The sequence below is a fragment of the Callorhinus ursinus genome, unplaced genomic scaffold (assembly GCF_003265705.2).
Source record: "Callorhinus ursinus isolate GAN/ISIS: 27379988/994484 unplaced genomic scaffold, GSC_fseal_2.0 scaffold26, whole genome shotgun sequence".
Taxonomy (NCBI): Eukaryota; Metazoa; Chordata; class Mammalia; order Carnivora; family Otariidae; genus Callorhinus; species Callorhinus ursinus.
In genome coordinates this window covers 23,420,324-23,447,667 of record NW_027397088.1, presented here as the reverse complement: position 1 = coordinate 23,447,667, position 27,344 = coordinate 23,420,324, and the positions used below count along the sequence as shown (strand labels likewise).

At 43.2% G+C, this 27,344-nt stretch overlaps 1 protein-coding gene across 1 annotated transcript; it reads right to left on the bottom strand.

The window, feature by feature from the left end:
* Positions 1–271: 271 nt before the first annotated feature.
* NRSN1 (neurensin 1) lies at positions 272–19,567 on the bottom strand. The gene is made up of 5 exons (XM_025891070.2): positions 19,411–19,567; positions 17,588–17,663; positions 10,545–10,628; positions 9,967–10,164; positions 272–1,489 (listed from the first exon to the last, which is right to left on the bottom strand). Exons 4-5 carry the CDS (start codon positions 10,153–10,155, stop codon positions 1,091–1,093), a joined length of 588 nt encoding a protein of 195 aa, XP_025746855.1. The 5' UTR covers positions 10,156–10,164; positions 10,545–10,628; positions 17,588–17,663; positions 19,411–19,567; the 3' UTR covers positions 272–1,090.
* Positions 19,568–27,344: the final 7,777 nt, after the last annotated feature.

Below are 27,344 nucleotides of genomic sequence, written 5' to 3'. Positions count from 1 at the left end.
CCAGCTTAAATCCACAGACTAAGTAAAAGTGCGTAAGGGTGAGATGAGCATCTTGCTGGAGAATAAAACGTCTTATTTGAGGAAGAAAACCCTTTTTAAGGTTAATATCTACTCACGGGTTTCTTATTTGAGGATGGCTTACTTTTGTCTTTATAAAAACACGACAGCACTGTATAAACTGCTGGGGTTGGATATTGAAAGGTGAGTAGCTGCTGATTCGGAGATTTTTCTGGGAGTCCAGATCACAAGCAGTCCCACCAAGGTGAGAGCCCCGGGGAGACACGATGATACGCGGCAAGAGAGGAACCTTAGACACCACAGTCCAGGATCTCTGTCCTATAGATGGAAACTGAGGCCGGGGGAGGTAAAACGAATCCCCCAAGGTCACACAGCTAGGTAGTAGTAGCTTCTCATTCTCTGGCTTTTGGACACTGCATAGATACTCCTAAGGTTAATTTCTTCCCCAAGATTCTAAAGTTGGCAATTTTAGCTTTTCAAGGGAAAATCCTGGAGAAAACAAAACAAAACCAAAAGAAGATTGGCAGAGAACTCCAATAAATTTGTATACAATCTCAGTAACCTCATGTGAAGATTGAGTTAAAAGACGAACGTCTGGGTCAAAATCAAGGAGCTCGATTCTTCTATGAACACACACAACAGTCTCTTACACGTAGTGAGACAGGAATAGAAGCAGCACCACACAAGAAAGATCAGGAAACTGATATTAGAAAATAAAACACACCACGTTAGCCACTGGTCATCTGGTCTAAACTGGTGGGCGCTCTCCAGTAACGCGGGGAAATGACAGGGAGTCACGATATTTGAGAGGGGAGCTCCTGGGGGCTCCTGAGGGGCACACAGAACACCCCTGAAGCAGCTCGGTGCATATGCATGGGTCTCCACGGGCATCACCTCCTCCGGGGCCCCTCTGGAACCGAGCCCATATGAGCTTACGCCCCGCGCCGCCTGCAGCCGAGCCCCGCCCTGGGGCCAGCCAACGCCCTAGCCCCGTCATCTCCAAAGCTGGCCCCGCTCCTTGTGGATGAACACTGTGTGTAATCAGAGAGGGGAGACTGGGGTGGGAGGTGTCTCAGGTTGCTGAAACAGGCTGGACATTCTGAACCCTGGACAGAGTGACGGGAATCTTTGTTTCCCCGGGGCCTGGGGCTTTTGTAATGGGCTGGGTGTGGGCCTTGATGTCTGCGATGCGCTCTTTAAACTTTTGCTGAAGGAGCCTTTCCTCTTTGGAGTAGCTTTTCACGAACACTGACATCAGCAGGCACCCCGCCATGGACATGCCCCCGAGGCAGAGGAGAATGGCCCCGGCCAGCTTGCACACATCAAGGGCTCCGTTGAACCGCACAGCATGTGCGTCCACCACCACGAAGTCGGCTTCGCCAAAGGCTTCGATTTTGGGGGGGACCAGAAAGCCCACAGCCAGAACAGTCAGTCCGAGAATCACAAAGACTGTGCCGGAGATGAGTCCGACCTGGAGAAAGACACAGAGAGGCAAGACAGGGTAAGCTCAGTGCTTCAGCTCTCTTGAGCCCTCCAGAGCAGGACTTGGTTTCTGGGAGCAGTTAATATTCCCGAGCACCCCAAATTTGTGATCATTTCCTGATGATAAAAGAAGGCAAAAGGACGCCCTTTCTGATTTTTATGCCAACCAGACAGGGCAGCACTGCCTTGATTTTTCCTTTGAGCTTTCTCTTCGTACAAAGCTTTGCAGCTGACAAAGCCACCTTTGGTTTAGGCTGTTTCCTTCAGTCTTTGAGCAAGAGCAAAGCGGCCCTCATACCCAGGAAGAGCCTCACTCTATCCACTAGGTCCTGGAGCTCTCAGAAGCTGTTCCCCTACGGATGTAATCTGTGACACAGAATGTCCACATAGGACAAGCTCATTCCGCGCCCGTCATGGAGGGACACGAAACAAGCCTGCTTCATCGTTTTTTTTTTTTATTTTAAAGATTTTATTTATTTATTTGAGAGAGAGAGAATGAGAGAGAGAGCCTGAGAGGGGGGAGGGTCAGAGGGAGAAGCAGACACCCCGCTGAGCAGGGAGCCTGATGCGGGACTGGATCCCGGGACTCCAGGATCATGACCTGAGCTGAAGGCAGTTGTTTAACCGACTGAGCCACCCAGGCGCCCTCGCTTCATCGTTTTGTCTAACAGACAAAAACAGGGTCATTGTGCAAAGCACAAAATATCCACAGCATCTCCCCCCCCCCCCCCCGCAAAGTACGAACAACGGCTGTTTCTTTACCCATTACAGCTTTAGTCTTACCGTAGTCTGTCCCTCCCTGTGGTAAGATTGATTGATTGATTGATTGATTGTCCAATCATAGAATTGGCCCTGACAATCCAGAGTTAACTCCACTCTGCCCACCCAAAGCCCACGTCCTGTAACACATCCTTCCTCATATTCTTACTGAAATACCCCAGGAGACCCTCTGGTGTCACCTCTCTCACTGTGATGAGGGATCAGCTCAACTTGTCCAACGTACAGGTATGTTTCCCGGTGATTTGGATGGAGGACATTGGCAATCCATGGCAGACTGGCAGTAACTACCACCTCTTCCCCCAAGTTACTGGGAAGGAACCATAATTGCTAGTTTCCAGGTCAGGAAATGTCACCTCAAGGAGGGTGGGTCACTGGCCCAAGGATGGATGACAACTAGCAGGTTGCTGAGAAACTGCATTAGCTCCAGGTCGAATACAATGTAACACACTGAAGAGGGAGAGGATTGCCTACCATCAGGTGGTTTGGAGGTTTGGAACGGACAAATTCAGGCTTGGGTTCCGGCATTGCCAACTAGTACTTCAATCATATAAGGAAAGTTATTTAAACACTTTCATCGTTAATTTCCCCATCTATAAAATGCTAAATGATAATCAGAGCTGTGGTGAGGACCGAGTGAGGCCATCCTTGAAGGCACTTAGCCCCATGCCTGGTGAAGCAATACATTGTAATAAGTGGCTATTATTACATCTATTTGGAAATGCACCTCTTGTGAAATGATGCTAGACTGGCAACAGCATTTTAACAATCTGAGCACTTGAAGAACAGCTAATATAGTTATTTTAAAAATACATTTAAATACATTTCCTCCTGTTCCTAATTGCTTTTAGTTAGCATGACAAAGTAGGAAAAAAACCAAATGCACAACACCATTTCATCCTGAGCTTTGAATTTAAAGCATATATATTTAACTTATTTATTAAATCTTAGGGTAATACACTAATAAAGAAGGTTTGGATAATAGAAGGAAAACATTCACAAATCCATCAAAGAGCTAGTATTATTGAGTATCTCTTATGACCTAGGCATTGTGTTTGATATGTTTTTCACTTGATCCTCAGCAGCATCTTCTGAAAAGGAGGTATTTTTATTCCCATTTCTCCTGTAAGAGACCCAGGTGAGTGGGGTGGAAGAAGCACAGTTCAAGGTCCCGTAGCTAGCAGGTGGTGTGATGGGCTCTAACCCAGGTCTGTGTGACCTCCAAGCCTCATACTCCCCTTTTATTCTCCCATGGTATTTCACCAATTACTATTTTGTATATTATCTGCCATTATTATTTTTTTAAATTATCACAGAGCTTTAGTCACTATATAGGGACAAATTTCCATTCTGTAATATTGTAAAGAAACTAAAAAAAAAAAGACTCAATATAATGTCTTCTGAAAAGAGTGGAAACTTTTCTACATAAGACTTAAGTACTATAAGAAAAGTTGGGTTTGTAAAATATAACATTTTGGATGATTTTCTACATTTTTCTAAAAATAGTGGCAAATTCACCTCCAAAGCTTAACCATTCTTTGTGACTTAAAAAATGAGTCACATTGGAAAATTCGGAATGCATAAGCTAAATTAACATTAATATCCATGGTGACATGCTTCATATGTTACTAAATCCCCTTCTTCCTCAAGAATTGGCATTCATCTTCAAAAACTGAGGACTGTGAGAATGTATCCATCGTATTTCTGAGGTTCTTAAGAGCGCCTGAGGCCAGTGTTCCATGTCTTCTATTTCTGTCTTGCTCTCCGCATCTCTTGTTCCTGCCCTACCCTCCATAAATATTCCTAACTGACTAACTTAAATGGCCAGACTGCTCAATACGGAGCCAGTTGACTGATGCTCAGAGCAGCCTGCTCCTCAACTGAGCAGTGCTTTATAGATTAAAATCCACTCTTGGACTCTCACTCAGAAGCTAGATGGCAGATCGTGCCTCGCAGATGGCAGAACCCCTGCTCACTTTAAGAACTGGAAACTGGCTGGCCTCGCTGAGCCTTCTCCCTTTTCCCTGTTGAATCAGAGTACCCGAGAGAGGCCTGCCATCTGTGGAGGGGAGCATGATGGCGGCGAATGGCCAACTCCCAGGATCTAGAAGGTGCCCTCCACGCAAGTCCAAAGAGGACCTCCAAGACATGTGCCCAGAGAGGACCCTAAACATTGTGAAAACCTGTCTGGGAGGGTTTGGGAGGCTGGTGTGGAGGGGCAGTCTTGGGATCTAAAGGATGCTGTCTTAACTGAGCGTGGGACAGAGGTGATAAGGGATGTTGGGATGCATCTGCCCAACCCTGGTACCATCTTGGAGGATCAGAAGGAATAAAGATTTGGGGAGTGATGCCCTACAGAACCATAAAAACCGCCTCAGGACACAGCTCTAAGTTGAAGTGGTCCTCGGTCTAAGAGAAAAGGGGCTCTAAGAAACAGAGTTTACAAAAGGCGACTCAGGGGTCCCTAAGCGTCTGAGAGCGCAAACAGCGCTGTGGAGGTCCATGCAGAGAGCTGGAATGCCACAGGGCCTGGCCGAGCAGCCTGGGGCAGCTGGTGGGTGGGCTGGACCAGTGCCAAGGGAGAAGGGCCTCTCCCTGTTGCAACCAACCTTACAGACAGCAGCGAGGACAGTGACACCTAAGGGCCATCCTGGCTGTGGGGAGGGTGTGTGAGAATCCAGCAGCTGCCAGCCGGCACCTGCCGTGACTTGGACCAGCATCCCCACCATCATCTCCGTGTGAGCTGACGAGGTTGGAACACACCTCCGGTTGCTCCGACGAAGCAGGACTGGCAGCAGGAGCTTCCCAGCTGTCCTGACCGAGGACATGGTAATGAGCGCTGGAAGCGGGAACCAGCGTGGCGGGAAGGACGGTGGGGGAGCCGAGGCAGCGGAAGGTGGAAGGAGCCATCTGGCTTCGAGGCAACACTCAGGGGAAGCACAGCAAGACGGAAGTGTGGCCTGCCTTCTTTATCAGCCCCACGCTGACCTCTCCTGAGCAGGACCTGGGCTCGGAGGGGTGTCCCCTGTGGGCAGTGACAGCAGATGCAACTCATCTTGTAGGGACACTGAGCTTCCTGGAGCAACCACCGATGCCCGACTGGTGTCCCAGCCCATGCCTTCCAGGCATGATACCTGGTACCCTGAGCTCGGTCTCCCGTCTGATGGAGGCTTGGTCCCTCCAGCATGGGAATGCACTCAATTGTTTCCATCTTCAAAAGCTATTCCAGAACCCCGTGTCTCTCTAGCTACAGCTTGAACTCATCCAACCCTTGATATTCAAGCTGAGTCCCACAATTTCACAGAAATTGGTTTCTCCGAGGTCACTAAAGTCCTCCTAATTGTCCAATCCAATGTGACCTCTTTCGAATAGTCTGCAGTCAGTGATGTTAAACACGTTCGTCTTCTTAAAAACCTTCACCTGACATAACTCTCTCCTGTTTCTACATCTGCATCCTTAACAACACACTCTCAACCTGTTTTGCCAGATGTTTATTAAAGTAATGGTGCTCCCCAGGGTTTCCCCTTGATTCACAAATCTTGTTCCAGATGATCTCTGGAGGGTTGAATGTGTGGCTGTAGTTTAAACTCCTACCTATATGCCAACATCTTCCAATCTCCATCTCCAGCCTGGATTTCCTTCCTGGGCTCTAGCCCCGTATTTCTGGCAGCCAACGTGAAGATCTACACACAAATGTCCCAAAGGCTCCTCAAACCCCAAATATTCAAAATGGCACCCCTTCCTTCCTTCTTGCCTCTCTTCCCTTCATTCCTTCCTACTTTCTCTGTGTTCCTGCCATCCACCCATTCATTGAGCGCCTCTCATTTCTAGTTTAAAACCAACTCTGCAACCTCTAGCAAAACTTTGAAGAAAAATCTAACACAAGTTTAAACTCTGACTTAGCTCAGGGGGGGAACTAGAGATCAGGACAGATAGGAGGAGGGTCTTGGGAGAAAAGGGAGAGGCCAGTGTCCCTCCTGTTCAGAGAGGCTGTGGAGGAGGCAGTCTTACCTCGTACCTGCACATTGCTGTGGGGACACCGTTTGAGAGGTTTCTGGGTAAGAAGGAGGGTGACTCTGAGGGGAGGAACGCATGAGTGGGGTAAGGGGATTGTTCTCCTTAGTTTGGACCTCCCTTACTGAGGTGATTCGCTGCATAATCAAGTGGCAACACCTTTCCTCAAGGTTGAGTGCAAGTCTAAGAAGAAAAGTCTCGCCACAGCCAGTTTGATTCCTATGCAGTGCGTGGCAAGGGGTCGGTGGGAGCATGTCACAGAGACTTGCAGGTGGCAGGAGTTTTAGGCACTGGGATAAAGGAGGTGTGGCTTGAGGCAGCCAGGGGGTAGACCCTGTGAGACACGGAGTGTGTGTGTGTGTGTGTGTGTGTGTGTGTGTGTGTGTAGTGTTTATCATGCTGGACTGTAACTGTCTGTGGACAAGTCCACCTTCCCTCTTTGCGAACTCCTTCAGGTCAAGGCTGTATCTAAGTCACAGGTGAAGAACAGCATCTTATTCACAAATGAATCCCAGAGCCTATCACATAACCGTGCACATAGTGGACACATTAACATATGTAGAAAGAAAGAATGAATAGCATTGTGAGATGCAGGCTATATAGACCCACGTGACAGGACAAAGACTCTTAACTCAAGCTCATTAGACTCCAATCTCCGTTCTCATTAAGCCCCTCCAAGCTTCTGGCTCAGTGCAGCGTCCTAGCCTCTAGCGAGAAACCAACAGTCCCTTAGCGCCACTTTATCGGGAATGGGGAGAGGGGAAGCCCATAACTTGAACCACCCACAGATGCAGTTTGAAATGAAAGAAAAAAAAATCACAAAAACGAATCATAATTAGAAACATGTGCACAGTCATTGCCTTTCTCTGTACTGATACAAAGCATTTCATAAATCCCACTGAGATGGATTCACTTGTCCTTCCTAGAAAGAAGCCAAAGAACATTTAGTTTATTCCTTTGGTAGAGGGGAGGTCTCCAAGACAGTGACTTCTTAGGTGATTCAGGTTGACTCTAAGCTTCTGAATGCCAGTCTTGTGTTTTGTGATTAGGATCTGAGTCTAGGATTTCGATTTTGCTGGAATATAATCTCTATGAGGCCATGGACTTTTGCCTGTTTTTAGTCCCTAAAGTAGGTCCAGCACAATGGGGAACAGATACTTTTGAATCTTGTTTGTGTAAAATAGAAGAGAGAATTCTGAAATTTGAATTCTGGGGTTGGTAATTTACTGTGAGTTCTTTATTTTAAATCCATACCTACGTATTATTTGATGGATTTATAGCTTCTCAAATCTCTTAAAACTGGTAGTGCCTTGGAACGGTGTGAATGGTTTCAATATTCCGTATGACAGTGGCATTTCAGGCTCTTGGCACAACGGATCTGTCAGGCAAATATTTGTTTTTTTGACACATAAGGAAGCAACCACCCACTTAACTGGGTAAATTCAAGATGTGTCAAGCTTGGCTATGTGTTTCATCAGTCCAGGCCAGTAAGGATTCATCAGAGATGACATTTCTACAGGGCAAGGATGCTGGTTCGATCAATTTTAATACAGAGTACATAACACTTGTAAGATATTGAATTAACACAGGTCTTGGGTAATCCATGTTAACAGCTGTGTTGCCCAGGACTTTATTAACTAGATTTCAAATTTTCTTTCCACTTCAGGATCCAATGTTTCATAGGACCTCTGATAGTAGGAGTTAATACACTGAATACTTGATTGCATACAAGACATCCTACTTAATTCTCAGAACTTTACCTGGTAGGTATGATAAGCATCACCACTGGGGCCCACTAAGGTCAATTAACTTGCCCAAAGGTACAGTGCTGTTAAACTAAGAGCTGAGGTTTGAACCTGTGTAATCTGAGGACAGAGTCCATGCTCATAAGCATTATGTGACATTGCCTCTTGTTAAACTATATTGCCAATAAATTGTAAGTTTATGTCAACATCAATGTAAAACATTCTGGGATCTTTTGGGAGAAGGCTGGGGATGATTGGGCTCCCCGAGCTGGAGGGGACCTGAGGCCCCACATAAGGTTGTACCTTCTCAGCCTCCCTCCCTAAATCCTCACCTGATGCCCTCTACTATGTCCATACTCTCTTCCTGGGTCATTTTATCTAGTCTGGTGCCTCTTATGTATTCTGTATGTCAGGGACTCCCAATCCATGAGCTGCATTTAAATTACCACTAGAGATCCCCACTCACATGTCTGAGAGGCATCTCCAGCATATCGTGGCCAAACTCAAACTCTTGGTTCCCCACCATTCCCACTGCTCTCCCAGTGTTTTCCATCCCAGAAAATTATAACATCATTCAGTAAATAGCTTAGGATGCAAGCCTTCGAGGCGTGCTTGACTCTTCTTTCTCTCTTGTCTACTTCATCAACACGTCCTGACAGCTTGGTCTTCAAACTTTATGCTAAATCAGACTATTTCTCACCATCTCTACCAACACCACCCTACTCCAAGCCATCATCATCTCTCACCTGGGTGCTTTCAAAGCCTCCCAGATAACCTGGATGCCTCTACCCTTGTCCTCCTATAATCTATTTTCCAAACTGTAGTCAGTACGATCCTGTTAAAATATTAACCCGATCATGTCACTCCTCTGCTTAAAATGTTCAGGTGGCTTCCCATATCTCTCAAGGTAAAAGCCAATGTCCTCATTATCATCTAACAAGGTGCTACACAAAATCATCTGTGTCCTGTTACTTTTCTGGATCCATCACCACTCTAGCCATACCGGAACTCTTGCTATTTTTCAAGTACACGAAATTGGTTCCCACTTCAGAGCTTTGGACTTGCTATTTTCGCAGCCCAGAAGGACGTTCAGCCAGGTCATCTTACGGTCTGCTCCCTCAGCTCATCCTGGTACTTGCTCAAATGTTGTCTCCTCTGAAGGGCTGTCTACAAACAGCACACTAACTACCATGCCTCCATCACTCCCTACCGTCTTGTCCTGATTCATTTCTCTCCACAGCACTTGTTACCACCTGACCTTCTAGTACGTGGTTTATTCATTTATGGTCTGTTTTCCCTGATAGGTTGCAAGTTCCAAGAGGGCGAGGGCTTTTCCTTCTCATCACTTTAATTTCTAGCACGTTGCAACTTCTCGACACAGAGTAGGTGCTCACTAACTATATGTTGAATGACTGAGTACATTGTCTGATGAGGTGCTTTCATGAGAAGAAGCTAAAGCTCACAGAGCCTCATGATCACATCTGGTAGAGGTAGAGATGGCACACTGATCACTGTATTATGTCTCAGCATCAACTCTCAATACCCATTGATTTCTTTTTAATAATTGTTGCAATTTGTCAACTGATACTCACCAAGCCTATAGGGGAGGCTGGAAGCATATAACGTTTTGCCTATGGGTGGCTTCACAGCTGGTGAATTTAGCGGCACATCAATAACAGTAGCAACAATAATAATGATGACATTTATACCTATTTATGTTTAACCTACAAATTAACCACTGTGCTGTGTTCAGGGGCTTTCTTCAGCCCAAGGTTATAATCTCCTTTCCTAAGGGCAGAAGACTGCACTTAGGATCATCAAGATGGATGCACACAGAGAGGACCAGACCTTTCAGTTCTTCCTAGCTACAGGATTTACCATATTCAGTAACATTTCCATTTCTTGACTTACAAATATGTTCTGTTCTTACCTTCCAGAATACTGAGCTCCACCTATTAGGTGATCTCTGGATCTGGAAATCATCCTCATACTCCCAGATTGAGGTGGTACAGTCCTCATAAAACTGATGCAGGTAGGACCGGACTCCATAGCGCTGGTACCTGCTCTCAGTAGCAGCCTGTGCCTGCTTGGACCCACAGATGTTGCTGCAAGAACTCATTCTTCCTAGCTGGAATGACAACATCCACAGGCATCAGCCCCATGAGCTCTGGCTTCAGGATTAAAAAGCATATTACAGGTGAGAACCGGGCTGAGTAATGTTAGTCTATTTGAACAATGCTCTTTTCTTAAGAGAAAAGATATTTTTAAAGACCTGCCTTTCTTATAAGCTGCTCTGCTTTTTGACTCAATGCAAAAAATACCCCCAAACACTCGATGACTAGAAACTGACTCTCCATAAATGAAACGAGACATAACAGCACAGCTCACTTAAATTATGCAAAAAGGGAAGCATGAAGCACATGAAAAATGGCAACAGAGAAGCCGAGATTTTCATTGTCTTGACAAGAAACCTTTAATCTCTTAGAAAGCAGTAGTCTTTACACTTACATGTTAAAGGATTAGGCGGGTAATCTCACTTGCCAGAGATGGAATTTGTCTTGGATTGTCCTCTCGGATGCTTAACCACGTTCCCTGGTGGAAAATACATGGTGTTATTCTTTAGCAGTCTGCAATTTTGCTTTCAGATCTCATGGATCTTGTTCTCACATTTTAGCTAATTGTCACATTGTACAGAAGCTGTGTTTGAAGGCTGCTGAGCAACTTAGGCTTCATGCTTTATTAATCACAAATGGCTCAGCCAATACTTTACACCTCACCGACTCTAACACTAGATATTTCAGTCATTATTTGTAGACCCATCTGTCCATGTGGGATGACAGAGCAGAATGGAGAGTGTAGACCCAGCCTTCCAACATGTTGCATGAAGTGTCTACTCTACACAAGAGGCCAGGGAACTGTTAAATGCAACTATGCTCCGGGTGGGTTGTTTGGGACTTGGTCTTCTTAAGATGGAAATTTCCACTTGATTTGACTTAATCAGTACCCTTAGAGAGAAGCATTGGGTTATGAATTAATGTTAAAAAAAAAAAGGAATTGCTGAGGTACAGCAATTTTGGTGAGTAAGGAAATTTTTAGTAATTCTCTGTTTGGTGTTTGGTGTTCCTATCTCCATATAGGCAGATACATATGTAGCTGGAAACGTGAAATACTTTTTTTTTTTTTTAGATTTTCCAGTTATCCTCCAGATGGTTTTCCCTGTGTGGACATACTCAGTCTCAAGATGATAAAACAAGGAGCTATGTAGAAAGGTATTTTCCCATTGAACCAAATTCTCTCAGGACTTGTCCTGTAATCCAGGCTAGCAGAAGACATATAAAATGTTTCCAACTCCTTATCCAGAAACCATGTCATGATGTTTATCTACAAGGAAAAAATTAACCCAGGCTGCCAGCAAGTGCCCCTGTGTGGACACTGAGTTTGGTTGGATTAGAATTAAGGGGCTAAGATCAAAGTTGATGCCACGGATGGTTAGCATTGTCCTGTCCCATGGCCACAAAGTGAATCCATAAAATTATCTTGTAATGTGTGCTCTTAGCCAAAAAGGTGTTCTGGTTAGAAAATGTCATCAAATTCAGGAAAAAAAAATACGGCCCTGATCTTAGAAAAATGATGCAAATTGGTGCTACTGATGGTGACCAACACTCTCATCTTTTTAAGTGTCGATCAGTATTACATTCAGGGCCTTCCTCCCTTTTTCAGATACAGCAGCCAGGAGCAATGACCCAGGAAGAGAGAGCAGGGAAGGCAACACAAAAATTTCTTTTTTTTACTTTTAAACATTTCAGAAGAATATTATTTCGTAAAATATAAAGATTTTAGAACGTACTTTGCCTGACTGGAGTGGCAAAATGTGATGGATCAAATTCTTTTGTTAACCTAGTTTTCATATTTTAACTGTTAGGATGATCTCTTCAGTACCTTTAATTTAATGCCTTATGATGAAGATGATTAATAAAGGTCTATCAGTAATGATACATGAGTAGAGTAATTTTATTTTTTTAAAAGATCTTTAATTTATTCATTAGAGAGGGAGAGAACAAGAGTACAAGCAGGGGGATGGGTAGAAGGAGAGGGAGAAGCAGACTCCCTGCTGAGCAGGGAGCCCGATGCGGGACTTGATCCCAGGACTCTGGGATCATGACCTGAGCCAAAGGCAGATGCTTAACTGACTGAGCCACCCAGGCACCCCCATAAGTAGAATAATTTTAAAGGTACATTTTAAAAAAGACATTCTAATAAAATTTTGATCAAGGGGCACTGTGTGTTATATGCTACTGATGAATCACTGAACATTACATCTGAAACTAATGATGTACTCTATGTTGGCTAACTGAATTTAAATTAAAAAAATAAAGTAATTATTGATAAAAAATTTTGATCAAGGGGAGAAGGGATTCGTGTTTTACTAATTCTGCTTTGTCATTGAAGAAACTGAGGCACCAAAAAGTCATCTGCTAAAGGTGACACCATGAGTCAGGGAGCAGATGAAAGATGACAATGTAGAAAGCAAGAGTATGGACTGAATCATGTACTTGCATAAGCAGACCAAGTCATCCAGATGTACTTTCAGGTTTTCTATAAAACATCAGAGACTTTAACATGGAGAAAGGACAAAAATAGATAGGACCGGAGCACAAAGAAATTCCTCATAGCAACAGTATGAGGTTATTCTTCAATGCTGAAGTCCCGCTTGCTCAGGGGTGGAGGTTTGATGCAGAACTGGACGTGTGACCTGATGTAGCTCCTCCCTGTGCAGTTGGTTTCTGGCACACAGGGTTGAGTGTTTCTGCATTATAGGATGGAACTCAGGAATCCAATAAACATTGGACTTTCATTTCATTAATTTCATTTCATTTCATTTCATTTCATTAAACAAAATATGGGTTCAAATCATAAAAGAGATAGAAAGTGTCCTAAACAAATGTTTTTGAGCCCGAGGGATGGAAGTTTCTACTTCAAGTCAGAACAGATTTTTAGTGATGCCAGATCCATGCCAGGAAAGGAATCTCAAAAAGCCTTACTTTCTTCTGCAGGCAGAGGAAGCACAAGAACACGGCCTGCGCTGTGCTAACCACACAGGGCAGAGAATGGGTTCTAATCCTAGTTCTTGATCTACAACGTATTGGTCATGACATCGCAGGTAAACTCATTCACCTCCCTGGCCTACGGTTTTATCGTCCTTAAAATAAGATGGTTGGGCCAGATAGCCTTGAATTCCTTCCAGATACAGTTTTCCAGGAGTCTCTGGCCATGAATTTAAAGAATGAGTCAATTATTTTTGTTGGATAAACAACTGGTTTACTGATTGCCCATCTCCTCCCATACTCTCCTTGACTGATGGTCTGATTGTCCCCAATTCTTTATCATTATAGTATATGTGAAGCTTTGGTTTACAAGAGCATATAAGTGACTAGTTAGGTCAATTACTTGGATTGTGTACGTTCCTAAATAGTACAAGTGTATCTCAGATATTGCAGGTTTGGTTCCAGACCTCTACAATAAAGCAAATATCATATAAAACAAGTCAAATAAACTTTTTGGTTTCCCAGTGCATATAAGTGTTATTTTTACACTATACTGTAGTCTACTAAGGGTGTAATAGCATTATGTCTATTAATTTAAAAATTCCTTATTGCTAGAAAATGCTAACCATCATCTGAACTTGCAGCAAGCCATAATCTTTTTGCTGGTGGAGGGTCTCTTGGTGTTGACAGCTGATCAGGGTGATGGTTGCTTAAAGGTGGGGGTGGCTGTGGCAATTTCTTAAAATAAGACAGCAATGAAGTTTGCCATATCAACTAATTCTTCCTTTTACTTAAACACCTAATAGCCACTGTAGAGGTATCGATTGCCCTAATTTCAATATTGCTCTGTCTCAGGGAACAGGGGTCCCAAGGAGAGGGAGAGAGACAGAGGAACGGCTGGTTGATAGAAAAATAGGAACACACACAACATTTATCGATTGTGTTTGCTGTCTCATATGGGCGTAGTTCCTGATGCCCCAAAACCATCACAATATTAACATCAAAGATCACTGATCACAGATTGCTGAAACAAATACAGCAATAATGAAAAAGTTTGAAATACTGCAGGAATTACCAAACTGTGACACCAAGACATGAAGTGAACAAATGCTGTTGGAAAAATGGTACTTGATAGACTTGTTTGATGCAGGGTCGCCACAAACCTTCAATTTGTAAAAAACACATTATCTGTGATGCACAGTAAAGTGAAGTGCAATAAAATGAGGTATGCCTTTAGTCCCTGGAGACCTTAGAGGTTTCATACATCTTTCCAGATATATAACTTATTGGATTCATTCTTAGAGGAGAATGATCACTAGAAAGGAGTTTTAAAATGTAACAGGTTACAGTGAGAATTTTGCACCTACAAAAACGCAACAGAGGTACAATTCCTCATAGGGAAGCCAGTAGCTTTTTGTCCCAACATAGAAAATGTTAGTTATTTAGAATCTACTTGATTGATTGACACTTCCAGTATCATAAAGAGGATACATGATGTCACTTCACAAAGTCCCTTTTAAAAGCTGGGCAATTATTATACAATAAACTAGGGCTGAGAAGAAATGGAAGGTATGTACAAAGGCTTTTCAGCTCGGCTCAGCATTTACTTAGTGAGCAAGGTTTCATGAGAAATCTGGTGCTTGTCTTGGAATAGCTATGGTAGCAGTTGCAAAAACAGTAATGATCTATCTGCGACTCTTGTTAAGTGATGGATTCTGGAGATGGCTTTCCTTTAGAGAAAGCCTTAACACCCCAGGAAGTGCATGAAGGGGGGATGAGGGAGTGAGTGAAAATATTTTCTAGTATTGTACTTAAATGAGTCCATATGAGTATTCCTTTTATAAACAGCCTAGCTCCTGTTTGATTTTGTGTCCTTGCTGCTCACATGGCCGTCATGATGGAGTGTGAGCAGCATTAGCATCTGGCTGTTTGGTCATCTATGAAGAGGGAGTTATTTTCACCCTCCCCGAAGGACACTCTAGATGCTAATTAGTGGGGATCTGTGCATGTTTTTCTTCCTTTTTTACTCTGTCTACAGTATCTATCTCAATTGCATGCCTGGTTATACATTTAAATGGATATTCAACTCTTGGCAGCCCAGCACACCTGGCATGTCCCAGGCACCCACAGGAGGAGAAAATCATGCCTTAACTCCCCTCCCAAACCCTCCTGAGAGGCTCCCTACGGTTAGCTTGTTCAGTGCCAGCCCTCTATCCCTCTCTATTTTCTTGTCCAAATTTGTTTCTTTTGATAGTGCTTTTTACCATCTGATGCTCCCTTATGTGGTTTATTTGTTCATGGTCCGACAGACCATGTACGTGATGGATTATAAGTTTCCTGAGGGAAGGGGCTCTTTCTGTCCTGGTGACAAGCACTTCGAAATTTCTTGGCAAAAAGCTGTACATGGGTTGGTGTGGATGATGGTCTGAGTCATCCTTCCTTTTTCATTCTTCCCCTCTTTCCTTGTTTTTACAGCACTAGTTATGTGCCGGATTATGTGAGATAATAGAGATGAGCAGGGCACGGTCTGCTCTCAGTGGGTACTTAGGTTAGAAAGAGAAACACTGCTGAAGCAAGAAGGGCAACAAAACGGGCACCAAAAACAGATATGTGCTGGGGCGCCAGGATGGCTCAGTTGGTTGAGCATCCAACTCTTGATTTTGGCTTGGATCATGATCTCAGGGTCATGAGACCAGGCCCCATTTCAGGCTCCATGCTCAGTGGGGAGTCTGCTTGAGAGTCTCTGCTCCTTCCCCCACTTGTGTACACGCTCTCTCAAATAAAAATCAGTAAATCTTAAAAACAAAAAACCCAGGTATTTGTAGCTGAAGGGAGTAAAAATGTTGAGAATCCTTTGAATAATTCCTCTTTAAAAATTTTTTTTTCTTTAAATTCAATTGAGTTAACATATAGTGTATTATTAATTTCAGGGGTAGGATTAAGTGATTCATCAGTTGCATATAACACCCAGTGCTCATTCCATTACGTGCCCTCTTTAATGCCCATCACCCAGTTACCCTATCCCCCCCAGCTTTGTTTTCTGATAGTTAAGAGCCTCTTATGGTTTGTCTCCCTCTCTGTTCGTCTTATTTTATTTTTCCTTCCCTTTCTCCATGAACAATTCCTCTTTCAGCAAGTAAACCCATACAGGTACTATTATGACCTCTACGTGTACCAATATGCTACAGTATCAATTTGTTGGAAATTTGAACCTCAGTCAAATAAATGCAATTATATTTTATTTTACTTAAAAACCATTTATAGCCATGAAAACAGAAATAAGTCTTTATGCCTCATGAAACTCCAAGAACATCACAGACTCTATATTATTTGTCTTCATGGTCTCCTTGAGAGAAGAGAGGCAGAAAATTGAGGCACAAAAACGATTAGTTTTTTTCCCATGGCTTCATGTGTGAGTCAGTTGTGAGACCAGGCCCTGTTCTATTTATTCTCATTGAAATATCATTTGATTTTTTCATACTGCTTTTCTCTCCCATAAAATCCTTCTGAGATAATGAGAGTGAAGTCCCCATTAGAGCCACTTTTCTAGAGAGCTGCTGCTGCAAAAGGTATAGGCACAGGGCTGCTTTAGACCATTTATCCAACACCAAACCAAAAGGTCAATTTGCTTAAAGGACTCAGTCTCAGCGTGGATACAGGAAGGCATGAAAGCCTGCTAACAGCGCTTGCATTTTTAAACCAGGCGTTCTAGAATTGTATAAGCATGACCTTAAAACTTGAAAATGTGTTTCTACCAAAAGATCTTTGCAGAGGTATTTTATGTTCTTGGAACAGCGGTAAAGATTGTCGTTCTATATTATGAGCTTTTTAGTACCTTCTAAGTCAGAAGATATGCAGCCACTTTTATAATTTTTTTAAAGACTTATTTGTTTTAGAGAGAGAGAGATTGAGAGAGAGAGAGAGAGTGCACGCACGAGCGGGAGGGGCAGAGGGAGAAGGAGAGAGAATCTCAAGCGGACTCTATGCTGAGCATGCACCTGAACGCAGAGCTTAATCTCACAACCCTGAGATCATGACCTGAGCTAAATCCAAGAGTTGGCCGCTTAACCAACTGTGCCACCCAGGTGCCCCCACTTTTATAATTTTTAAAAGGGAGTAATGATATGTAATTACCTAATTCCTTCTTCAAGATGTGTGGTTTCTTTTCTTTTTTTTTTTAAAGATTTTATTTATTTATTTGAGAAAGAGAGCGTACAAGGAGAGGAGGGGCAGGGGCAGAGGGAGAAGCAGACTCCCTGCTGAGCAGGGAGCCCGATGTGGGACTCGATCCCGGGACTCCAGGATCATGACCTGAGCCGAAGGCAGACGCTTAACCGACTGAGCCACCCAGGCGCCCCTTAAGATGTGTTTTTAAGTAAGGTATACAAAGTCCAAAACCAAAATGAGAAGAGAAAAAGAACTCATATTCTCTTTAAACCTCTTCTTTAACTATGTACAAACCACAAGGTGCTTATGAATTTGCTTGTGACAAGGATGGGGTCTTACCTTTGAAGTCTTCCTCTTCCTCTTCTCTTTGTTTAGTCTTTGGCCTTTCTTTTTAATGGCACATCATCCTTCAAACCTATTTAAGAAAAAAAATCTCTGCAGAATGTGATACAGATAAAAATCAAAATTTCATAAGCCATTCTTATGACCGGTGAAAAGTCATTTTAATGTTGACAAAAATATTGACAAAGGACTTCTTGCTGAAGAGCAGGAAGATATTTGTTTTTAACAAAAGTATACATATTTCATAACTTTTTAATGGTCTCTCAGGAGACTTTATAGGGTAAATGAGACAACATAAATGAATGGGCTTTGTAAACTACAACACACTATGCGAATGCTATTCTTATTTTGATATAATTATATTCTGCACAGTCAGTAATACAATTAGACTAATACATTTGTATTTTAAAAATTCTAAATAAAAAGTTTATTTGCTCCCTAGATACTCCAGAACTGATCTATTTGGTGCCTGTTCCATTATATTGTAAAATAAATTAATCTTATAGCCACTGTATTTTCTGATCTGTTTACATGCATTTTAGACTTATTAAGGTTCTTTAGACGATTTACTCACTGGGTTGATTTTTTTACTCCTATATCCATTTCTTCCTATCATGATCATTTTACTTTCCATCTGCCTAAGAAAAGCAGGTGCCCATGCAAGATTTAATTAAAGCTTCACTGCCAGTTATAGAGCTACTGGCTTCCTACATTACTCTATCATGTGAAATAAAAGAATAGCTGGGTGATATTTTTCAAGAGGTCACTAAAAATTCTTGCTGACGATCAGTTCCCCATCCATTTGGAAGAAAACCTCAAAGACTTGAGGTGAGCAAACCTACTTGAGGCCTGACAGACTGTTTTTGGTATTTTCCAATTTCAGTCTATATGAGCCATAGTCAAACCTTCTTCAAGACTCATTTCCTTGCCCTAAAATTTTATTTTGCTGGGTGGTATGTGAGCAGATTTTGGGGGTGGGGGTGGGGAAGCCAATTACATTAGGATCCTGGATCTGGATAAGCGAAAGAAAACAAGTATTCCCTCAACCCCCATCTGTGCCTCTCCCTCAGTTAAATGTCCCTTCTGTTTGTCTGTCTCCTTGCCCCTTTTCTCTGAAGGAAATGACTCCACACATGCCCTTCACCAAAGGCGGGCCTGGTCTGGAGCTCGGGGATCTCTCCAACGTGCTGAAAACATTTCTGCTCCAGAGTCACGAACCAATTAAGTAAACACCAGCAGTTTAACTCCAGCTCTGTTTTTTTGGAGGTCCTCAGCTTTGCTCTGACCCCCACCCAACGCCTCTTTCTCACAACACAAAGAAGTAGGTCCTGAGATTATATCAAAGCACTCACATATCTTTGAATATGGCAAAGGAATGGGGAGCGCAAGGGGAGGGGGTGAAATTCAGCTTGGAAAACAAATCAAACCAGCTTTGCAGACTGCAAATACGTATATTTGACTCTTGCCTAATACATAACTTTTCTTGTCTCTCGTGAAAGAAACTCTTAAGTTTGCCCTGTATACCTCCCCAATTCTTACGTAACACAACCCACAAACCACCAAAGCATGGAGTTGGCTACCCCTAATTTGGATGTGTTCACGGATTTTAATATGCATGGTCTTTGTAGAGATTTGAGCACCTATAATAAACGTGAATGAGTAAGGGGTTTGTGTGTGTGTGTGTGTGTGACAGACACAGAAAAACAGAACATGAATATGCGTGCGTGAGGAGAGAGGAAAGAGAGGAAGGGAGGAGAGGGAGAAGTGGAGAAAGACAAATGGAGCTCAGAAAACCTCGCCTGGGCTCCGCATGGCTTTACCTGCCCCCTCCGATCCCCTGACCCGTGGAGCAAGTGCAGCTAGCTAGCCGCAGATCTCTCGCCGGGGTCCCATCGCCGCCGCCGCCGCCGCTCCCGCAGCTCCCGCCGCTCCCGCGGCCCTGCGGAGCTCAGCCCGCGCGTGATTGACAGCTGGGCGGCCGCCGGAAGCGCCACGTGCGTCCGCGGGGCGCGCTCTGGCGGTGTGTGGGCGGGGCCCCGCCGGGCGCGTGCGCCAACCGCGTTCCGGGTCTGGCAGCGCCGGGGGCGGGGAGGGAGGAAGCGGCTGGCGGTGGGTGTTGGGGGGCGCCAGCCCTGTCCTCTGCAGTCCTGGTCTCCGGTCCTGCCCCCCACGGTGTCTGGCCCAGCAGGTGCACCACACGGTATTTTTTAAGTGGAGAAGGCAGGCCGACCTGAGGTGTGCTTCGTGCACACCCCCCCCATTTGGGATACATTTGGGGTCTGCAGAGGTGTCTCTGGACCCTGAGTTTTGTCCTTGATGAGACACGCGAGGGGAGGAGCTCCGCTGGGCTGGCAGAGCGCGGCCCTGCTGAAAGAACCTTCTGGCTTTGGCACCACTGCGCACTTTGAGTCCCTCACCTCGCGCCTGACCCCAACGTCAGGGACTCCCCATGGGCGCGATGGAAGAACGATGAAGAGTGTGAATTCAGTGATGATATTCAAGACAACCCCCCCCCCCCACACACACAGATGCGTGAAAGCAAGAACACACTAGAAATCACCTGTGAAACGTCTAGGAAAATGTGTGTAGGTGTGGGCAGGTTAGCATGTAAATACAGTGACCCCTGCTTCGGGAGACTCTGCAGACCCCTGGTAAGTGGCATTTAATGGAAATGATTGCTAAAATAGTTAATATTTGCCCAGCCATGCTACACATAGTATAACAACACTATGTATATACTACACATAGTATAAACAACACACATAGTATAACAACAACAACAAAACCTCAGTTTACCTAGTGCTTACTGTGTGCCTGGCAGGCATTGCTTTAGGCACATTAATGTATCTATTAATTATAAGCATATTAAATCCTCACAGCAGCTCTATGTGTGTGTAGGGGGTATTCTTTATTATCCCAATTTTACAGACAAGGAGGCCGAGGTATAGGGAGAAGTGGCTTGCACCCACGATGACACAGGCTCACAATGACTTGTCACAGGTCATACATCTCTTACGTCCATCCTAAAGGAGGACTGGAATCTATAGATTTATCTCCTTGGACAGGATTTAGGGTAAAAGGGATACTTTGCCTGAAAAACACGAAGAAGCAACTCCAGTTTTACTAAACGGACAGACCAAAGCAAATGCTGAGCAAATGCTTCGAGGGGAAGGAACCACAGGGATGGCTGTGTGTTCTCGGTTCTTCTGGTTCTCAGCTCTTGCCCCAAGTTTCAACACTACTTTTCGACACCGTTGAAACCTGTAGGTCCTTCCTGGTCTTCAAAAAGTACATCTTTAAGGAGTTTTGACATGTTGCTTGTTAGCTTGCTTTTCTCATATTCAGTGAGTGGATCTGGTGAACATTTGTTTATTCTTGTGACATGGTTGCTGTGTTTTCGTCCTTGAAAGACAGGAGGAATCAGCACACATGCAAAAAATCCAAGAGCTCTCAATCACACTTCTACCAGAGGTTAGGCTTTGGAAGGGCACGGCTGACCTCCAATTACCTCATTCTCCTCATTTATAAAATGGTTATAGGAATATCTCCTTCATATGGTAGTTAGGAGAAGTAAATGAAATTCTGTTTATAAAGCATTTATCACAATGTCTGGTGCATAGTAAGTACTCAATAAATTATAGCCTTGATGATGCTGATAATGGTGGTGGTGATGATTTAGCTGAATGTTTTGGGAGCTTATAAATATTTTCAGCTGGGAGTCTCAAGTCTTCTCAGTTCCCCAAGCATTCTCCATTTGCTTCATTTCCTCTTTCACCAGGTCTGTTTTCAATGCATGCTATCTCTGGCCTCTCGGTGGATGTTTCTGATGAGGTGTCACAGGGGCTGGGGGGCTGGGGGGACATGCTATCCAGGAGCCAGGGGGTAACACAGGTCTTCCAAGGTCCTGTAGCACATCTGCCTTTCGTTCCTTCTGTCTGAAGTAACTTGATATAAAGTAAATGGTTTACACGTGTCAAGATGCCCTTAAATGTGAATTATCACTATTATCTTGCCTTTCTCAAGTCCATAGGTTTTATTTATTAGTTTTGCAAACCTTAGGGAACAAAGATGATCATTTTGAAGCAACCGAGTTTTCACTTAGAGTATACTACACAATTTCCCTGGGTTATGTTACATAAAAACATTTACCAGTGAAGGTCTTATTAATTCATTATTCAACACACATTTATGGAATGGCTACCAATCAGAGCACAGAGGGTGAGATGCAGACAGAAGCGTTATGGAAAGTCACAGAGAAAAGGGGTCAGGAGAGGTCGTCGATGCTCGAGTTGTTTTCCAGAAGGGATGCTATGATTAGGCCTTAACCTGACTATGTAGATATTTCATGACTCCATTCTAAGTTAATTTCTCATCACACTGCATGTATTTGGTGTTCTGTAAACATAGCTTGCGCATTCTTCCTTCCCTTTATTTCCTTTGGTGGTTCTTTGTGCTTCTTCCTCCATATCTGGGACTCCAAGTGCTGCTCATTCGTCAAGTCCAAATCTTTTCAATGAAGCCTTCTTTGATATACTTGAATAGAGGTCATTGTTTTATTTTGAACCCATACAGCATCTGTCTTATCTGTCTTATGGTACCAACACTTTTTTTTGGCCTTCTGTTGGCATTATTTATGTATCTGTTTGCTTTCCAGGCTTGTAAACATCGTGAAGGAAGGATCTACCCACAATTCGCTTTGAATTCTACACAATGACTGGTACATCACTTGGTATAAAGTAAGTACTTGTTTTTGGTAAATGAATAAATCAGGGAATGAAGGATGTGGATCTGGGGATGAGCCTTGCCAGGTGAATGAAATTAGGATAAAAGGAGGAGAGAAGAGAGTATTATGTCAGGCTTAGGGAATGAAAAGCCTGAGATTCAGCCTGCAGTCTCAGTTCTCAGATTTGTCCCCAGAATCCAGGATCTCTAAGGGGAGGAGAGGACAGTGATGGAGAACGGGGCTCCACATAATTTGTTCACTCACAGATGCAAGGCAGGACTCGTTGGGGGTGGCCTCCCTTGCTCCCGGGGTGACTGCAGCCCAGCTGAGTCCGCAGTGTTCTGTACCAAGCAGTAGCTTGTGATTAGTATGCTCCTTGTGTTCCCGGACAAAACAGATGTCTGTCTGCTTTTTTCTGTTTAATGATGATGGCAGGTTCCCAATGATCAAGATCCAATTTCACATTTTCTGAGATGCCACGGCTGAGAAATCCTGTTTAGCCCAGTTCTGAGGTCCAGCCTTCTTTGCAGGAATCTTTGCTTTGCAGATTCAGAGGGACTGAGGGTACGGTGGGCAGGAGTGGTCTCAGCCTTGCTCAGGTGGAGCAGGCGATTGGAGGGCATTGCAGGCATGGTCTCTACCTAAGTATATTTGCATTTCTTCATTCCTTTTCCCCCAACAATAAGTAACACTAGGGCTTTTGTGGATCCTGTAAACCAATTGGTACAAGAGAATATTTGGTATTTGAAATAATTTCTTTAATAAGTTTATCTTTAGAGGGAGAAAATATATTAGCTGCTACTATAGTGATTAGTGAAAAAGTCAATTCGATCCTTTCTGGTAACAGGTTGATTTTAGGAGTGGAGAAGGAATACCATAGGGCTGGACTAGAAATATGGGTTCAGAATCTGAAAAGCTGCCCCAAGATCTCAGCAGTGTATTTCCATAGTGTTTTTTTTTTTTTCTGTGTTCCCTCCCAGAGTTGTATTGAGATATAATCGACATGCACTATTGTGTAAGTTTAAGGTATACAACACGTTGATTTGTACACTTACATCTTGCAAAATGATTACCCCCAGAGCATTAGTTAATACTTCCATCACTTCATGTAATTACCATTCCTTTTTCTGGTGAGAACATTTTAGTTCTACTCTCAGCAACTTTCAGTGTATGTATACAATGTAACTCAGTTTTATTAACTATAAGCGTCATGCTGTACATTGGATCCCAGAATTTACTCATCTGATCACTGGAAGTTTTTGACTTTTGACCAACATCTCCCCATTCCCCCCCCCCCCCCCCCCGCCTCCCCAGCCCCTTGTGCTAGGTTATATTGAGATTCACAGATAACATAGATTCTGTCCCCCAGAGGTTTCTAATCTAATCTGGCCTTGGAAATAAATCATGTACATAAATAATTATGATACAAGTATCCCAGGAGAGAAACAGATAAGCTGCTGTGGGAGTTGAAAGAATTAAGAAATTACTTCTGATTTGGGGATAAATGAAGGACATCTTAGATTTGAGGCTTTGAAAGGCTTTGAAAAAAGTGTGTCCAATGACCTTGATCTTGAAATATAAGGGAAATTTTTAAACTTGTGACTACAAGGAGGAAATCCAGAGATGGGCCTGGAAAAATGCCCAATGTGGACCCCTGTAGCTCTAGAAACCAACACATTTTTCCTTCTGGGTTATTAGTTTTTTCGTTCTGTTTCTTTTCTACCTCTCGCAATTAGATTTGAAACTTATAAAGTATTTCTAATTATTCTTCTTGGTAGCTGCCTTCTCAGGCTTTATGTTCTTCATGAAAATAGAGACAGTAGGTATCAAGATTTAATCTTGAGTCAAGGCTGATGTTTGGAGGGAAGATGTTTTGGAACCAGCTGGTATGATGTGAGAATGGGCTGGAGCGTGTGTGTGTGTGTGTGTGTGTGTGTGTGTGTGTGTGCGTGCGCGCGCGTGCGCACGTGCGTGAGCGCGATATACACATATTAAACACAAGGATTAAAGGTTTTAAATATGGGGATTGATTTCATGTATGTTTTCTGGTCACTACAGAGAGGTCACCATTACTCTGGCTTCAGTGTCAAGGATGTGGTTATTATTTGAGATGGAAACTAATAGATAGGTAGGTAGGCAGATAGATAGATTAAACACAGCAGTATGTGGATATGGATATGTAGAAGATGCTTTGTAAGTAGGACCCTACTTTGTAAGTAGGTTGTTTCTCAAAAAGCTAAAACCCATTCGGTTACTTTCTTGGTAGGTCATGGTTATACAACTCACCATTGCTTAGTGGATGGAAGAAAAGTGTTGATTCCCTTTGTTCGAAAACTTTGTGAACCAGGCCACCTTCTGGTTTATTATGAAGAACAGCCTGGGCCGGGTACACATTTCTCAGGCTCACTCTTACAGCCTTAGGCAGTTTCTAAAATCGTTTCAGACTTAGGTGTTCGGTTTTGAACCCTAAGAAAAGCTGGCAGGACCTGAGCTTACTTATAAGTAATTGGTTCATGTTAAAAGTTGCTGGTGATCCATAAAATGATGCCTGGTTGGCATCATGCCTGCTGGAAGGCATTCTATGTGACAGGACACAAAATTGGCTGACATGTAGGAATTCTCTGACTTCAGGGGCTCTAAGGAAGATCATTGCTCAAAAAAGTCTTTCTCCAACTTCTACCTAATTTCAGAGATAGTCCAAAGTATCCTTCTTCTAGTGTGTAGCTTTTTTTCGCATCAAATTCTCCAAGAGTGGTTGATAATTCTTTGTATCTGTTAGTCAAGAAAGGGCCTGAGAGCATTGAAGGGAATGGCCACAAAGTCAATAGGACCAGAGAAAAAGTTTTGGGTTAAAAGTAGACAATTCCCCCACCGTTTTGTGGCAAATTTAATAGTATCCGTATCAATAATAGCATATTTACTACTTTACATTACTAATGGTATAGCTCAAAATGCTTGGTAATGTCCCTACCTTTTGGGGATCCAGTAACTAAAGATTTCTTGCATTCTAAGTTCTGTCTTAAAGTATTGACCTGACAGTCTAATGAATGAATTCTTTGAGTTATTGGAGGAGGAATGAAATGTATCCTATAGCTTCTTTTTCTCAGCTCATCTGGGCTCCAGCTTTGCTGGCTGCATATACATGCCTTAAAAAAGTCCATCTAACAAAATGGCAGACCTTGTATAAGTAGCTTCTCTAAATTCTGGAGGAATCAGTGCCAAAGAATTCCTCTGCTTTAATTGCTTCTGTGGAGACAAATCTTATGAATAAGCTGGGTGTTATTCAGCAGGTGTCCAAATACCTGGATAGAATACTTTGTCCTCCAAAATATTCAGACAACGAACATATAAAACCTATTTCATAATAAATAGAAATTTAATTAGATTTTGGAAGAAGAGTTGAGAGACATGAACGTTAAAGTTTAATGGGGACACATTTTTAAAAGGAGGTGATCAATGATGCCTAGAGAGACATCTGCAAGATTTCATCACTAGAGACGAAACCTTACCTAAGAGCCACAAAGCCTGATTCATAAGCTAGTTCTATTTCCACTGCTTCCTGGTGTGGTGTCTGATTTATTTGTGTCACACTGAAAAAGGAGGGGGTGTCATTAGTCATCTTTTCCCCAAGGTCCACTGAAACTTGTTGTAATAAAAATAGTACAGGAGAGTTATGTGTCACTGTTATGATGCCCGTATGACAACCAAGACCATAATGGGGAAATGGAACTTTGGGGAAATATTTCCTCTGTCTAGAAGGAGCAAATTTGAAGAGAAGTTTGATTTGCACAAGTTGGAAACAGTGCTGTTCACTTGGCTTGTCAGAAATAATGAATGTGGATACAAATGCAGTCTAGGTTGGATCCTCTGGTTTCACAGACCCAAAACTTGGACACTGTATTTTGGAGTTAGAGAAGAAAGGTTATTGTGATTTTTTTTTTTTAATGCTTTGAAATTCTGTCAACCTAATTTACCCAGTCCTGAGGAGTTGGTTCAGCTGCCATCCCACCTTTTGCCAGATGGCTCAGCACATGGCCTAAAGGCCATATCTTTGGGTATATGTAAATAGTCCTGTGGTTGCTTAGTCAAATATGAGTCAAAGTAACATTGCTGTCTGCTGCCTAGAACTTTAGAGAATGTTAGAGTCCTGTCCTCCTTCCTTCCTAATCGAGGTGTCCTTAAGTGATGGCCTCTGGAAACCCGTCTAAATCCAAGAGTCATCCCTTTAGACCCAAGATTCTGTGCTCTTTAACGTCTTCTTGTTAAACCTCCTTTATTCTGTGTTCTAATTATTTCCTCCCTTGCACTAACATTTTCCTTTCTAGGTGTTCTTTTGTTGCATCTATTCTTCCCACCTGTTATCCTTCTTCCTTCTGCTGTCCCTATATTTGAGAATAGCTTAATTCAATTCAAAAGCCCTTATTAAAACCAGTATCTATAATACATTTATGTATATTTTGTGGGAAGATATGAAAGGATTAAAGATGCAATCTCTAGCTCCTCCTTTCAGACCAGAGCGCTCTACATCACCTTTCTAAAGCAGTGGGTGGCCCACTGTAGGTGTGGGGCTGAGATAGATACGAATCCCAACAAAGTGCCTTAAATCCTATAGACACTCAATATGCCTGTTGAATGAGAGAAAGTCAGGCTGGATTTAAAGTCAGGAACAGACCACCGTAAAATGACCATGCTCCTTAGTGGTGAAGGCTTAATCTGGAAAAACATTTTGCAACTTTTTGCAGGTTTCCATCAGGCCTTCTGCCCACCCTATGCTCCGGTCACACCAAGTTAATTACACAAACTTGCTTGCACACTATCTTGGGCTCGTCCATCGTTACCCCTTACCATTTGGTGAAATTATAGTCATTGTTCCTGGCCCAACTGAAAGGTCACCTCATATGGGAGACATTCTCTAAACTGCTCCAACTACCACACGGTAAGGGTGTGTGGATAAGTCTTCCAACTCTGTCCACATGTCCCTCCATCCTGCCCCACTCTTGGGCTGAAGAGGCCAGATCAAGCTTTCAAAAT